The following is a 14,323-nucleotide window of genomic DNA, read 5'->3' on the forward strand; positions in this document are numbered from 1 at the left end:
GAAAAGGTTGAGAAAGGCTGTACTACATAGTTGAAGGTAAATTTAAAGAAAATTGAATAAGAAAATTGTATGGTGTATGGCCAGCTTAAGCTTCACTTAAGTGAAGTGTGCAGAGGTTCACCTAATTTCACTTCAGTTGACATATTTGATAGGACAAAGGGGCGTTCCGCCCAATACATTTTTTTTTTTTTTAAAGTCAGCAGCCACAAACACTGTAGCTGCTGACTTTTAATAAGGACACTTACCTGTCCAACGATCCCACAATGTCAACCGCCCCGAGGCCAATCCATCCATCGGATCAGCTGCTGGCGCCTCCATCCTAACGAAGGGAAATAGGCAGTGCAGCCTTGAGGCTTCACTGCCAGTTTCCTACTGCGCATGCACGAGTCACGCTGCGCTTTGTGAATGGGACCATTGTTTTCTGGGACACACACATGTCCCAGAAGGCAATGGGGCCGGTCACCGCAGAGGAGGAAGCGCACGGAATAGGAAGAGGCAGATTAGGAATACCACCTAGCAACAGCGTTTCCGGCAAGTGAAAAAAAAAAAATCTCCCTCCACTTTAAGGAGAAGTGCCAAAGCCCCATACACACACACACAATTAGATTTTCTGCAGATTTTTGTCTTCAGATTTACCAAAACCATATAATATGAGGTCAAACCTTAAAGGCCCATACACATGGTCAGAACATTTTAAGTTAAATTGCGTCCGATGAACAATCTGGCGATTTTCTGATCATTGGGATGCTGCTTTTGACAGCCAATTACGAATTTTCGGCAGACAAAAACTGCATGTTCGTGCTCCAAAATTTTTGTCCAATGTGACAACGTCCGATTTTCTTTTCATTAGTAAAGTTTTCTGGCAAAACAAAATCTGAACAGCAACACTAGGCATGCTCAGAAATGAAAGAACACATGCAAAACAATTAAACACATTACATCACTTCTGACGTAGAATTCTGTCATCCAAACATTTTCTGATGGTTAGTACCCTCTTCACTTTCGATTTGAGACTGGCTTCCAACAAAAAACTGATGAAAATTCATCCAATAATCTGACCGTTTGTACAAGGCTTAAGAGTTTAAATGTGTATGCAATCAGGCAGGCCCTTGCACTACACGGTTTTGATAAATCTGAAGACAAAAATCTGCAGAAAATCGAATAGTATGTATGGGGCCTTAGGCCTCGTACACACGGTCTGATTGTTTGACGACAGAGTGTCTGATTTTTGTCAAAAGGGCACATGCAGGATTTTGTCTAGCATACTAACGATACGCAAATTGTCGTTTGACAAACAGGAATGTGGCAACGTACTATTGTACTATGAGAGTATAAAACGGAAGTTAATTTCTCAAGCGCCACCCTTTGGGCCCCTTCTGCTAATTTTGTGTTAGTAGAAGTTTGGTGAGAGTTAATTCATGATTTTCAGATCGTACAAAACAAATTCCTTTTAAAATACATTTGGCATAACTCCATCAATATCACCAGTAAAGCAGCTTCATTATTATCCCATTAAAGAGGATGAGAATGTTCGCTGCATTTCGACATTTCATCAATTGTCATGTCACGATTGTTAATTCTAGATTACGTAGTGTACAAGATCAAACTCTTCCAGCTCGTTCCTCGATTCCGATCATGTGCGTTTGTAATTTCGACTTATGTGTGACGATTTCTGTACTAACCATCCGAAAATCAGACGTTGAGGTCACATCCAACAACATTTTTTATAGCCTACACATCCAGCTTTTGTCTGACGAAAAAGTCAAATCAGCTGTCGAATGCACCGTACTAATGATCCAAAAATCCGCAGACAGCTTGTCCTACGAATTTTCCCCTTCTGATTTTTATATCGTATGTATGAGGCCTTAGTCTACCCTTCCTAATTCTAAAAAAAATCTCTATAGTTGACGCTTTAAAAACACTTTTACAGGCTACCAGTTCAGCGTTACACAGAAGGTCTGGGGAATTATTGCTCTCGCTCTGATGTTCGCAATGACACCTGTGTGGTTGTGATCACTGTGTACATATGCATGCAGAATCTACAGTGCCTTGCGAAAGTATTCGGCCCCCTTGAACTTTTTAACCTTTTGCCACATTTCAGGCTTCAAACATAAAGATAAAAAATAAAAATTTTATGTGAAGAATCACCAACAAGTGGGACACAATTGTGAAGTGGAATGAAATCTATTGGATAATTTAAACTTTTTTAGCAAATAAAAAAACTGAAAAGTGGTGCGTGCAAAATTATTCGGCCCCTTTACTTTCAGTGCAGCAAACTCACTCCAGAAGTTCAGCGAGGATCTCTGAATGATCCAATGTTGTCCTAAATGACTGATGGTGATAAATAGAATCCACCTGTGTGTAATCAAGTCTCTGTATAAATGCACCTGCTCTGTGATAGTCTCAGGGTTCTGTTGAAAGCGCAGAGAGCATCATGAAGACCAAGGAACACACCAGGCAGGTCTGTAATACTGTTGGAGAAGTTTAAAGCCGGATTTGGATACAAAAAGATTTCCCAAGCTTTAAACATCCCCAGGAGCACTGTGCAAGCGATCATTTTGAAATGGAAAGAGTATCAGACCACTGCAAATCTACCAAGACCTGGCAGTCCCTCTAAACTTCCAGCTCAGACAAGGAGAAGACTGATCAGAGATGCAGCCAAGAGGCCCATGATCACTCTGGATGAACTGCAGAGAACTACAGCTGAGGTGGGAGAGTCTGTCCATAGGACAACAATCAGTCGTACACTGCACAAATCTGGCATTTATGGAAGAGTAGCAAGAAGAAAGCCATTTCTCAAAGATATCCATAAAAAGTCTCGTCTAAAGTTTGCCACAAGCAACCTGGGAGACACACCAAACATGTGGAAGAAGGTGCTCTGGTCAGATGAAACCAAAATCAAACTTTTTGCCCACAATGCAAAATGATATGTTTGGCGTAAAAGCAACACAGCTCATCACCCTCAACACACCATCCCCACTGTCAAACATGGTGGTGGCAGCATCATGGTTTGGGCCTGCTTTTCTTCAGCAGGGACAGGGAAGATGGTTAAAATTGAGGGGAAGATGGATGCAGCCAAATACAGGACCATTCTGGATGAAAACCTGTTGGAGTCTGCAAAAGACCTGAAACTGGGACGGAGATTTATCTTCCAACAAGACAATGATCCCAAACATACAGCAAAATCTAGAAAGGAATGGTTCACAAATAAACGTATCCAGGTGTTAGAATGGCCAAGTCAAAGTCCAGACCTGAATCCAATCGAGAATCTGTGGAAAGAGCTGAAAACTGCTGTTCACAAACGCTCTCCATCCAACCTCACTGAGCTCGAGCTGTTTTGCAAGGAAGAATGGGCAAGAATTTCAGTCTCTCGATGTGCAAAACTGATAGAGACATACCCCAAGCGACTTGCAGCTGTAATTGCAGCAAAAGGTGGCTCTACAAAGTATTAACGCAAGGGGGCCGAATAATTTTGCACGCCCCACTTTTCATTTTTTTATTAGTTAAAAAAGTTTCAAAAATCCAATAGATTTTGTTCCACTTCACAATTGTGTCCCACTTGTTGGTGATTCTTCACAAAAAATAAAAATTTTATATCTTTATGTTTGAAGCCTGAAATGTGGCAAAAGGTTGAAAAGTTCAAGGGGGCCGAATACTTTCGCAAGGCACTGTATGTGCCAGTTGGTTTATATACAGAAATTAGCCTGATTTTTCCACGCTCCATCTTTAGTAAATAAACACCATAGGCTTACACAGAGCTGTTTTAAGGCTGGATTCACACCTATGCATTTTTAGTGCTTTTTGCAGATTTGCACTACAGAACGTGTGCCATAGGAAACCATGGTAAATGGACTGTAGTGCAAATCTGCAAAATGTAAAAAACGCTAAAAATGCATAGGTGTGAATCTAGCCTAAGTCTAGGTTCACACCTATGCAGCTGTGTTTGGTGCACGTTTTTCAGTGAATTTTACGTTTTTTAAAACCAGTGTTTTTTTTTTGCATTTTTGCATACAGTTTACTTTTTTTTTTCCCCCCTCTCTTTAACCGGTTCCCGACCGGCGCACGTCGATGTACGTCAGCAGAATGGCATGTACAGGCAAATGGGTGTACGGGTACATCCCTTTAAATTTGCGACTTATTGCGATTTTTTTTTTTTTTTTTTTTTTACCAAAAATATGTAGAATACATAAATCGGCCTAAACGTTTATTTTTTTTTATTTATTTTTTTCGATATATAGCAAAATGTAAAAAAAAATAATGCGTTTTTTTCAAAATGGTCACTTTTTTTGTTTATAGCACAAAAAATAAAAACCACAGGGGTGATCAAATACCACCAAAAGAAAGCTCTATTTGTGGGAAAAAAAAAAAAAAAAAGACGTTAATTTTGTTTGGGAGCCACGTCGGACGACCGCGCAATTTTTAGTTAAAGCAACGCAGTGCCGAATCGCAAAAAGTGCTCTGGTCAGGAAGGGGGTAAAATCTGCTGGGGCTGAAGTGGTTAGACACACTGTATAAAGCTGGTTTCTAAGGAGGAGCCCCAGGAAGCTGGCCATCGCATCCTTAGCAACCGATGAATCATTAGCTGTCAGCAGGGTTCCCCAGGCTCTTCGGGTCTATGATGAATTTGGAGAAGAGCCCCCCCTCCCCCCACGCCAAATTGAAAATAAACTAAACTAAATAAAACAAAAACAACGTAGACCCCCCCCCCCCCCCAAATCCATACCAGGAAAGGGAAGGGACGAGCCCTCAACATTGAGGGGTATGACTGCTCCCCCTACCCCAAAGCACCTTGCCAGCATGTTGATGGGGACAAGGGCCTCTTCCCAACAACCCTTGCCCGGTGGTTGTCGAGGTCTGCAGGCAGGGTGCTTATTGAAATCTGGTTGTCGGGGTGTGCGGGGCTCATCGGCGCCATCACTTTTTTCCGATGCCATTTTCTCCCCGAGTTGTCATCTCCCAGTGTCGTCGTCTTCTTCTTCCACCAACTCCTTGCGTAGTCCCCATCTTCTGCTCATCGCGTTGCTGTCTTCCTCCATTGTTATGTTCCCATGTCCCAAGGGACGTGCTCTCTGGGAGACATCATCGGATGGTCATGCCCTATGCCTATATAAGAGGTGCCGGGGAACATAGGAATGGAGAAAGACAGCTTCACGAAAAGCCTATTTTTTTGGGGGGTTTTTTAGTGGGTAACCGGCGACGACGAAGAAGAAGAAAACGGCGGTGACGACGCAAGGAGGAAGAAGATGATGACAAACGGGAGATGACAGCTCGGGGAGAAAAACGGCAACGGAAAAGGGCGAGGGCACCAGGAGAGAGGACATCGGGAGAGACAGAGACTCAGAGCTAATTTACTAATAAAAGGAATTGTCAAACACTGGCTCTTGTTTTTTTAAACTTTTCATTGCTTTTTTGGTGAATAGGTAGGGGTACGATGTAACTGATACCCATTCACATAGGGTGTGGGGGGGCCCAGGATCTGGGGGTCTCCTTGTTAAAGGGGGGATTCCAGATTTCAATAAGCCCCCTGCCTGCAGACCTCAACAACCACCAGGCAAGGGTTGTCGGGAAGAGGCCCTTGTCCTCATCAACATGGGGGCAAGGTGCTTTGGGGTGGGGGCGCAGAGCCCCCCCCCCCTGCCAAAAGCACATGGTCTATAGTGTGTTTCTGCTAACCGCACTAAAAAACACATAGGTGTGAACGTAGGGCAGTGTTTCTCAAATCCAGTCCTCAGGCCCCCCAACAGGTCATGTTTTCAGGTTTTCCATTATTTTTCACAGGTGATTTGATCAGTTTCACTGCCTTAGCAATTACCACAGCCGTTTCATCTGAGGGAAATCCTGAAAACATGACCTGTTGGGGGGGCCTGAGGACTGGATTTGAGAAACACTGACGTAGGGTGACAGGCTGGGAAAAAAAAAAAAAAAAAAGGCTCAAAACCTGTAAAAGCAGCATTTTTAAAGCTCTGTGTGCATGAGGCCTAACTTTGTTTACAGTGCTCAATAGCTAAGGCTAAGATTTAATGCACAGTGAGTAATCAGAAGAGTGACACATGGCACCTCCCAACCCCTCCTCTGTAGCACACTGTAAATTAAGCCAAATCACACTTTTGAGCTACAGTAACAGTCGTTACTATGTAGTTTGGTGAGCTGCGTGCAGAAAAAAAATATTGCATTCACTTTTTTTTTGTCAGTTCTTGCACACCGGCTGCTCATTCAAAATGAATGGGCTGTCTTAATGCAATGCTCGTTCACACATGGCGTAACAAACAATGTGACACACAAGAACATCAAGTGCGACTGGGCCCTAACACGGAGTCTGAAAGCAAACCATTTAGGATAGATCCACACAATGTGTTGCAAAAAACTCACGATCTGTGTGCGTTTCCCGCATTGCGTTCAAAATGCACTGCAGTTGCAATCTGCGATGGGTGTCAATGTTATTTAACCACTTAAGGACCGCCGTATTGCCATTGTACGTCATCACAATGGCACAGGCAGGCACAAGCACGTACATGTACGTGCCTGCCTTCCAGCGGGTGGGGGGTCCGATCGGACCCCCATTCCGCTGGATACGGCGGTCCGTTTCCCTCCGGGAGCGATCCGTGATGAGGGGATGGCCGTTGGTTTCTGGCCACCCCCTCTCGATCGCTCCTGGCCAAATGACGAACTTCCTCCCACTGTGTATTGTTTACACAGGAAGGAGGAAGTGATGTCATTCTCCTCGGGGCGGTCTTTTGACCGGACTACGAGGAGAAGACTAAAAGTAAGTGCACCAAAACACTACACTGACACATAGGTACACAAACCCCCCCCCCCCCCCCCGATCCCCCCCTCCCCCCCCAGTCAGTGTCACTGATTGCATTGATCATTTCTTTACTGATCAATGCATTCAGTGTCAGTTGTAAAAGTAAAAACTGTCAGGGCAGTTAGTGTTAGGTCCAGGGTAGCCCCCCATCACCCCCCAATAAAGATTTAACCCCCTGATTGCCCCTAGAGTTAACCCTTTCACCCCCTTTTGCCAGTGTCACTAAGCGATCATTTTTCTGATCGCTGCATCAGTGTCGCTACTGTCGCTAGATAGCTAGTTATATTTTTAGTTTCTCCGCCAGGTTTTTATAGTGCTAGGTACCCCGATATACTACCCAATAATGGTTTTAACCCCCTTATTGCCCCTAGTTAACCCTTTCACCAGCGATCACAGTATAAGTGTCACTGGTGACGCTGGTTAGCCAGTTAGTTATTTAGGTTCCCCGTCAGGTTTTTATATAGCGCCAGGGACCCCCATATACTACCTAATAAAAATTTGTACCCCCTGATTGCCCCTAGTTAACCCTTTCACCACTGATCACCGTATAAGTGTTACGGGTGACTCTGGTTAGTTTGCTTTTTATAGCATCAGGGCACCCACCATTTATTACCCAATAAAGGTTTAACCCCCTGATCACCCGGCGGGTGATATCAATTAGGTTTTAGGGTCAGGGTCTGCGTCGCCCCAGGCAGCGCTAGGTTAGTGCCAGTACCGCTAACACCCATGCGCAAAGCATACACCTCCCGTAGTGGTATAGAATCTGAACAGATCAATATCTGATCAGATCTATACTAGCGTCCCCAGCAGTTCAGGGTTCCAAAAAAACGCATTGTTAGCAGGATCAGCCCAGATACCTGCTAGCACCTGCGTTTTGCCCCTCTGCCCAGCCCACCCAAGTGCAGTATCGATCGATCACTGTCAATTACAAAACACTAAACACATAACTGCAGCGATCGCAGAGTCAGGCCTGATCCCTGCGATTGCTAACAGTTTTTTTGGTAGCATTTTATATTTAAATCCGGAAGGCAGTGCTTGGTTTTCGGGGTCCCGTACGTGGCTAGGCTCCCAAAAAGTCCCCCACATGTGGTATCCCCGTACTCGGGAGAAGCAGCAGAATTTATTTTGGGGTGTAATTTGACTTCTGCCCATAGCATGTGTGAGCAATATATCATTTAGTGACAACTTTGTGCAAAAAAAAAAAAAGTTTGTAATATTCCCGCAACTTTTGGCAAAATATAAAATATTCCATGGACTCAACATGCCTCTCAGTAAATAGCTTGGGGTGTCTACTTTCCAAAATGGGGTCATTTTGGGGGGTTTTGTGCTATTTTGGCATTTTAGGTAGTGAGGAGTTAAATCAAAAATTTGCACCCTTAGAAATCCTGAAGGTGGTGATTGGTTTTCGGGGTGCCGTGCGCGACTAGACTCCCAAAAAGTCCCACACATGTGGTATCCCCATACTCGGGAGAAGTAGCGGAATATATTTTGGGGTGCAATTCCACATATAACCATGGCATGTGTGAGCAATATATCATTTAGTGACAACTTTTTGTAATAAAATTTTTTTTTTTTTGTCATTATTCAATCCCTTAGGACAAAAAAAATAAATATTCAATGGGCTCAACATACCCATCAGCAATTTCCTTGGGGTGTCTACTTTCCAAAATGGGGTCATTTGGGGGGGTTTGTACTGCCCTGCCATTTTAGCACCTCAAGAAATGAGATAGGCAGTCATAAATTAAAAGCTGTGTAAATTCCAGAAAACGTACTCTAGTTTGTAGACGCTATAACTTTTGCGCAAACCAAAAAATATACGCTTATTGACATTTTTTTTACTAAAGACATGTGGCTGAATAAATTTTGCCCTCAATGTATGACTAAAATTTAGTTTATTCGATTTTTCTTATAACAAAAAGAAGAAAATATCTTTTTTTTTTCAAAATTTTCGCTCTTTTTCCATTTATATCGCAAAAAAAAAAAATCGCAGAGGCAATCAAATACCATCAAAAGAAAGCTCTATTTGTGGGAAGAAAAGGACGCAAATTTCGTTTGGGTGCAATATTGCATGACCGCGCAATTACCAGTTAAAGCAGCGCGGAATTAAAAAAAGACCTCTGGTCCTTAGGGTGTTTATTGGTCTGGGGCTGAAGTGGTTAATGATACCACAAACAGGTCCAAACGCAGTCTGCTTGTCTGCACGGATTGTATGATATAAATGTACTACGTGATCCGATGGTAGTGGGTTTCCAAAAGTAGTGCATGTACTACTTTTGGTGCGATGCAGTTCAAATTGCATGAGAATCGAACAGGAAAAAGCTGTGCGATTTATAGTGAGAACTGAGCCTTAGAATACCAAATGGCCATTTCTGGCATGAGTACTCCGTTCATAAGGCTCCGTTCATATTTAGGCATTGCCAGTAATGGCTTCTTTTTTGGCAGATTACAGGCGTTTTTTTCCGCTTTTTACATTGGTGACCTTTTGACTTGTACAAAATCGCATGACTTTATGTCTGAAAACCATACGCTCAGGTGTGAATGCAGACCAACAGGTGTTTTGAAGTTCAAAGGTCACAATTGAAAAAGCAGTAAAATGCCAAAAAAACAAAACAAAAAAAGTATGTACTTTTGGCGGGCGTTTTTCTTTAGGCGACAGAATGCTCAGATGTGAATAGGGGCCATTGAAATCAACAGGATTGGTCTTGTTTGGTGTTTTTAGAGCTGAGGCTCACAGCAGAAAAACACCTAGATGTGAATGGAGCCTAATAAAAGTTTATTTGTAAATTAATTTCTGATTCTATGTAAACAGTAAAAAAAAAAAAATGTTTACAAATATAACCTCTACTAGTGCGATGCGGAAACCCTGCGAATCCACTGCGGGTTCCCACATTGCACCTGACTCGCAAGGCAGTTCACATTGCACTAGGGGTTCAACGGATCAAAAAAACTCACGGATCAGATGGTTCCTCGGATCACAGTCACTGATCAGATGGTTTCTCTGATCAGAGTCACAGACCGGATAATTTTTCGGATCAGCAAATAATTGAATCTGCAAAAACCTGTGAAAATTCCACCACCATATAGTCCCCAATGTAATATCCACAATCTCCCCCACAGTAATATAGGCCGAGTATGGCTGTGTACGGCTGAGCATGGCTGGGTACCGCCGAGTATGGCTGGGTATTACGGGATGGCTGAGCATGGATGGATGTAACTGCACGTGTCACAGAGTAGCGCTGTGGGCACTACAGATCCAGTCCACATCGCTGATGCCATCCGATCTCTCCCCTCCACTGTACAGATCAGTACACAGAGGGGAGAGAGGAACCGGCATCATGACATGACGCCGGTTTGTTTACAAGTGATCGCTCCGTCATTTGATGGAGTGATCACATTGTAAATGGCCACCGGGTGTACCAAGATGGCTGCCGCTCCAGAGCTAGGCCAAAGCCACAGCCTTTTTTAAGGCAGAGGCAGCGGAGAGCTCTGCAGATCGCGGGGTGTGCCTATCCAAACAGGTTGACCCGTTCGGATCACAGATCGGTATGAACACTCATGTGATCCGATTCTGGTGCAGACCAAAGAAAGGGTCCTGTGTGAGTTTGGTCCAAATGCAATGCAAATTCAGCCATACTATCTGTATGGCTAAAATTGCATCACACAGATATTGCATGCGATTTGCACTGCAGTGCGAATCAAATGCGATATCATATAGCGCACCAGTGTGAACCAGGACTTAAAGTGACACTAAACTCGTTTAAAAATGAAAATCTATTCAGGTATGTATTCTTAACTCAAAAAGGAACCTTATCGCTCTCAACCTCCTCCAAAATTCCTTCCCCAAAGTGCAGGAAGGGCTCAGCTCTGCCCGCTCCCTCCTGTCAGTCATCTGGGACACCTGACAGGTCCCAGATGACTGTGCGGCCAATCACGGCGCCGCTCGCGCATGCGCAGTGGGTGCCCGGCTGTGAAGCCACAGTCGGGTGCCCACAGTTAGAATGACGGAGATGCCAAGCGGGGCTTTGTTTCCCCCGCATTGCTGGATCCTGGGACAGGTATGTGTCCGATTATTAAAAGTCAGCAGCTGCAGTATTTGTAGCTGCTGACTTTTAATTTTTTTTTGGGGAACTCCTCTTTAAAGTTCCACTGCTAAAGAATGTTGTGATTCTTGGCAGACTGCCCGGGTTTCCTAATGATTAATCGTGCAGCTCTAACAGTAATCAGTGGTTATTTTAAGCTCTGATCACTGCAATAATGTCAATGGTCCCACAAAAAGTGTCCGATCTGTCCGCCGCAATGCCCAGCTAAAAATTGCTGATCATCGCCATTACTCGTAAAAAAATAAAAATAAATATTATTAATAATAAAAATGCCATAAATCTATCCCTTATTTATTATTATTATATTACGTTATAACTTTTGTGCAAACCAATCAATAAATACACTTTTTGGGATTTTTTTTTTTTTTACCAAAATAATGAAAAATACATATTGGCCCAAACTGGTGAAAAAAAATGTTTTTTTTGTTTTGGATATTTATTATAGAAAAAAAATAAAAAAATAATTATATTATATATATATATATTTTACACTTTCCCCCCCCCCCCCCGATAGTCGTTCTAGTGCAAAAAATAAAAACCAGAGGTGATCAAATACCACCAAAAGAAAGTTCTATTTGTTGGAAAAAAGGGATGTCAATTTTATTTGGGTACAGAGCAGCACGACCACATAATTGCCAAAGCGACGCAGTGCCGTACTGCAAAAAAAAAAAAAAGGGTCTGGTCAGGAAGGGGGTAAAACCTTTCGGGGGCCGAAGTGGTTAAGGGGGTAAAACCTTCCGGTGCCAAAGTGGTTAAGGGGGTAAAACCTTCCGGTGCCAAAGTGGTTAAGGGGGTAAAACCTTCCGGTGCCAAAGTGGTTAAGGGGGTAAAACCTTCCGGTGCCAAAGTGGTTAAGGGGGTAAAACCTTCCGGTGCCAAAGTGGTTAAGGGGGTAAAACCTTCCGGTGCCAAAGTGGTTAAGGGGGTAAAACCTTCCGGTGCCAAAGTGGTTAAGGGGGTAAAACCTTCCGGTGCCAAAGTGGTTAAGGGGGTAAAACCTTCCGGTGCCAAAGTGGTTAAGGGGGTAAAACCTTCCGGTGCCAAAGTGGTTAAGGGGGTAAAACCTTCCGGTGCCAAAGTGGTTAAGGGGGTAAAACCTTCCGGTGCCAAAGTGGTTAAGGGGGTAAAACCTTCCGGTGCCAAAGTGGTTAAGGGGGTAAAACCTTCCGGTGCCAAAGTGGTTAAGGGGGTAAAACCTTCCGGTGCCAAAGTGGTTAAGGGGGTAAAACCTTCCGGTGCCAAAGTGGTTAAGGGGGTAAAACCTTCCGGTGCCAAAGTGGTTAAGGGGGTAAAACCTTCCGGTGCCAAAGTGGTTAAGGGGGTAAAACCTTCCGGTGCCAAAGTGGTTAAGGGGGTAAATCCTTCCAGAGCTGAGGTGGCTAACAAAAAGTTCCAGAAAAGGCCTGGTCAGCGCTCTTTCAGGGTCTGCAGTTTTCCACCCTCTGACAGGTATGTGAATTGGGGTTATGGATCCTGTTAGATTTTTGTAAATGATGTGAAATGCAGCATGAAAAGTGAGACTATAGAGGAGCAGTATGAGAGCAGAGCCCGGATGTACATAGGTGACAGAGCTGTGTACACACTGCGGATGGTGCTGGTCACGTGTGTGTGCAGACAGTGGAGGAGTCATATGAGGACACATAATACACAGAGCGCCTTCCTCACAGCACACTGGGGATAGGACGGCTCCCCTCAGCCAGGTACACAGATGACAGGCAGGGGGCGGTCACAGAACCTGTCACCCCCCGGGGAGAAGAGATGCCCGGTACTCACAGTTCTCACCTGCTGCTGCAGCTCCCTCGCCCGGAGCCTCATCCACCCCGGGCTACTCTCCCGCCAGCCGACTCTGTCCGGCGGAGACTTTACCGGAGCTGAACCGGCCCCGGCGACAACTTCCGGGGCAGCTGCCAGGCGACAGTACGGATAGAGGAGTGCCGAGCGCAGGTCCTAGCAGCAGCCTTACCAGACAGGTGTAGCCAAAGGCAGAACTGATCGAATGAGCCGCTGGGAAGAGAGCAGTCTTTTCAATCGTGGCCTGCGCTGCTTCGTACATAACCGTCTACTCTCGGTTATCTCCGCTTCTGGTGGACGACAGTCCCCGTAAAATAGGCCTTTACTTTTGTGAAAGAGTTCTAAGATCTCATGCAAATACTATAGCTCCCAACTGTCCCTGATTTGCAGCAATGTCACCTCTTCCCCCCTCATTTGTCCCTCATTTTGGTCTGATCTATATAGTTGTATATAAAATGCACTTTTTATTTTTCAGAAAGTGATTCCCAGTGCTAAACCTTTCATGAAATGTTTAAATTGCTGCATTTGCTAATTTTTAACCACTTATGTCCCGGACCATTTGGCTGCCCAAAGACCAGAGCGCTTTTTGCAATTCGGCATTGCGTCGATTTAGTTGACAATTGTGCGGTCGTGTGACGTGGCTCCCAAACAAAATTCAGGTCTTTTTTCCCCCCACAAATAGAGCTTTCTTTTGGTGGTATTTGATCACCTCTGTGGTTTTTATTTTTTGCGCTATAAACAAAAAAAAGCAATATTTTTTACTTTTTACTATAATAAATATCCCCAAAAATATATAAAAAATGTTTTTTTCCTCAGTTTAGGCCGATACATATTCTTCTACATATTTTTTGGGAAAAAAAAATCGCAATAAGCGCGTAATGATTGGTTTGAGCAATACCTATAGCGTTTACAAAATAGAGGATAGATTTATGGCATTTTTATTAATATTTTTTTAACTAGTAATGGCAGCGATGCACAATTTTTATAATGACTGCAACATTATGGCAGACACATCAGACAATTTTGACACATTTATGGGACCGTTCACATTTATACAGCGATCAGTGCAATTAAAAATGCATTGATTACTGTGGAAATGTGACTGGCAGTGAAGAGGTTAGCACTAGGTGGCGCTGTAGGGGGTAAGTGTGTCCTAGGGAGTGAGTCCGCGGGACCCACGGTTGGACTCGCAGAGCTCGCGGCAGGTGCCTGCTATCCAAGCCCTGTGAGATCACGTAATATAATGTGATTTTGCGCAGTGGAGCCAACCTGCCCCAGTAAAATTGTGGCGGCTGGTCCACAACTGGTTAAAAACCAATATAAAGGAATAGTAGTAAAAAAAAAAAGCCCTTGTGGATTTAATTAACCTTTTTTTTGGGTTAATTCTCCTTTAAGGTGGTGTGGCAGGAGGCGTGTCCTATGCCTACATACGTTTGATAGTAGGTCTCCCTCATTCCCATCTCAAAATGTTGGGAGGCATGAAATGGGGTGTGTGTCCCCCCCAGCATAGGGACACCTTTGCTTCAGGGGAGGAAAAAAGCAGCTTAAAGTGGTTGTAAACTTCAATCTTCGACTTGTATGTATAGGTAAATCTATCATAAGGCTTACCTAAATGTACAGTATATAT

At 43.9% G+C, this 14,323-nt stretch overlaps 1 protein-coding gene across 5 annotated transcripts in view; it reads right to left on the minus strand.

Moving 5' to 3' along the window:
* IKZF4 (IKAROS family zinc finger 4) overlaps positions 1-12,815 on the minus strand; it is a 48,767-nt gene extending 35,952 nt beyond the window's left edge. For 4 of the 5 annotated variants that reach the window (XM_077483418.1, XM_077483416.1, XM_077483417.1 and 1 more), the window contains exon 1: positions 12,679-12,810. In XM_077483418.1, the coding sequence (XP_077339544.1) occupies positions 12,679-12,720 (42 nt within the window). In that variant the 5' untranslated portion in view covers positions 12,721-12,810. Of the gene's footprint in view, positions 1-12,678 lie in introns of all 5 variants that reach the window. The other variant, XM_077483415.1, reaches the window with a different exon arrangement.
* Positions 12,816-14,323: the final 1,508 nt, after the last annotated feature.

The sequence above is a fragment of the Lithobates pipiens genome, unplaced genomic scaffold (assembly GCF_037356315.1).
Source record: "Lithobates pipiens isolate NorthernLeopardFrog02 unplaced genomic scaffold, aLitPip1_a1.2 Scaffold_16, whole genome shotgun sequence".
NCBI classification, from domain to species: domain Eukaryota; kingdom Metazoa; phylum Chordata; class Amphibia; order Anura; family Ranidae; genus Lithobates; species Lithobates pipiens.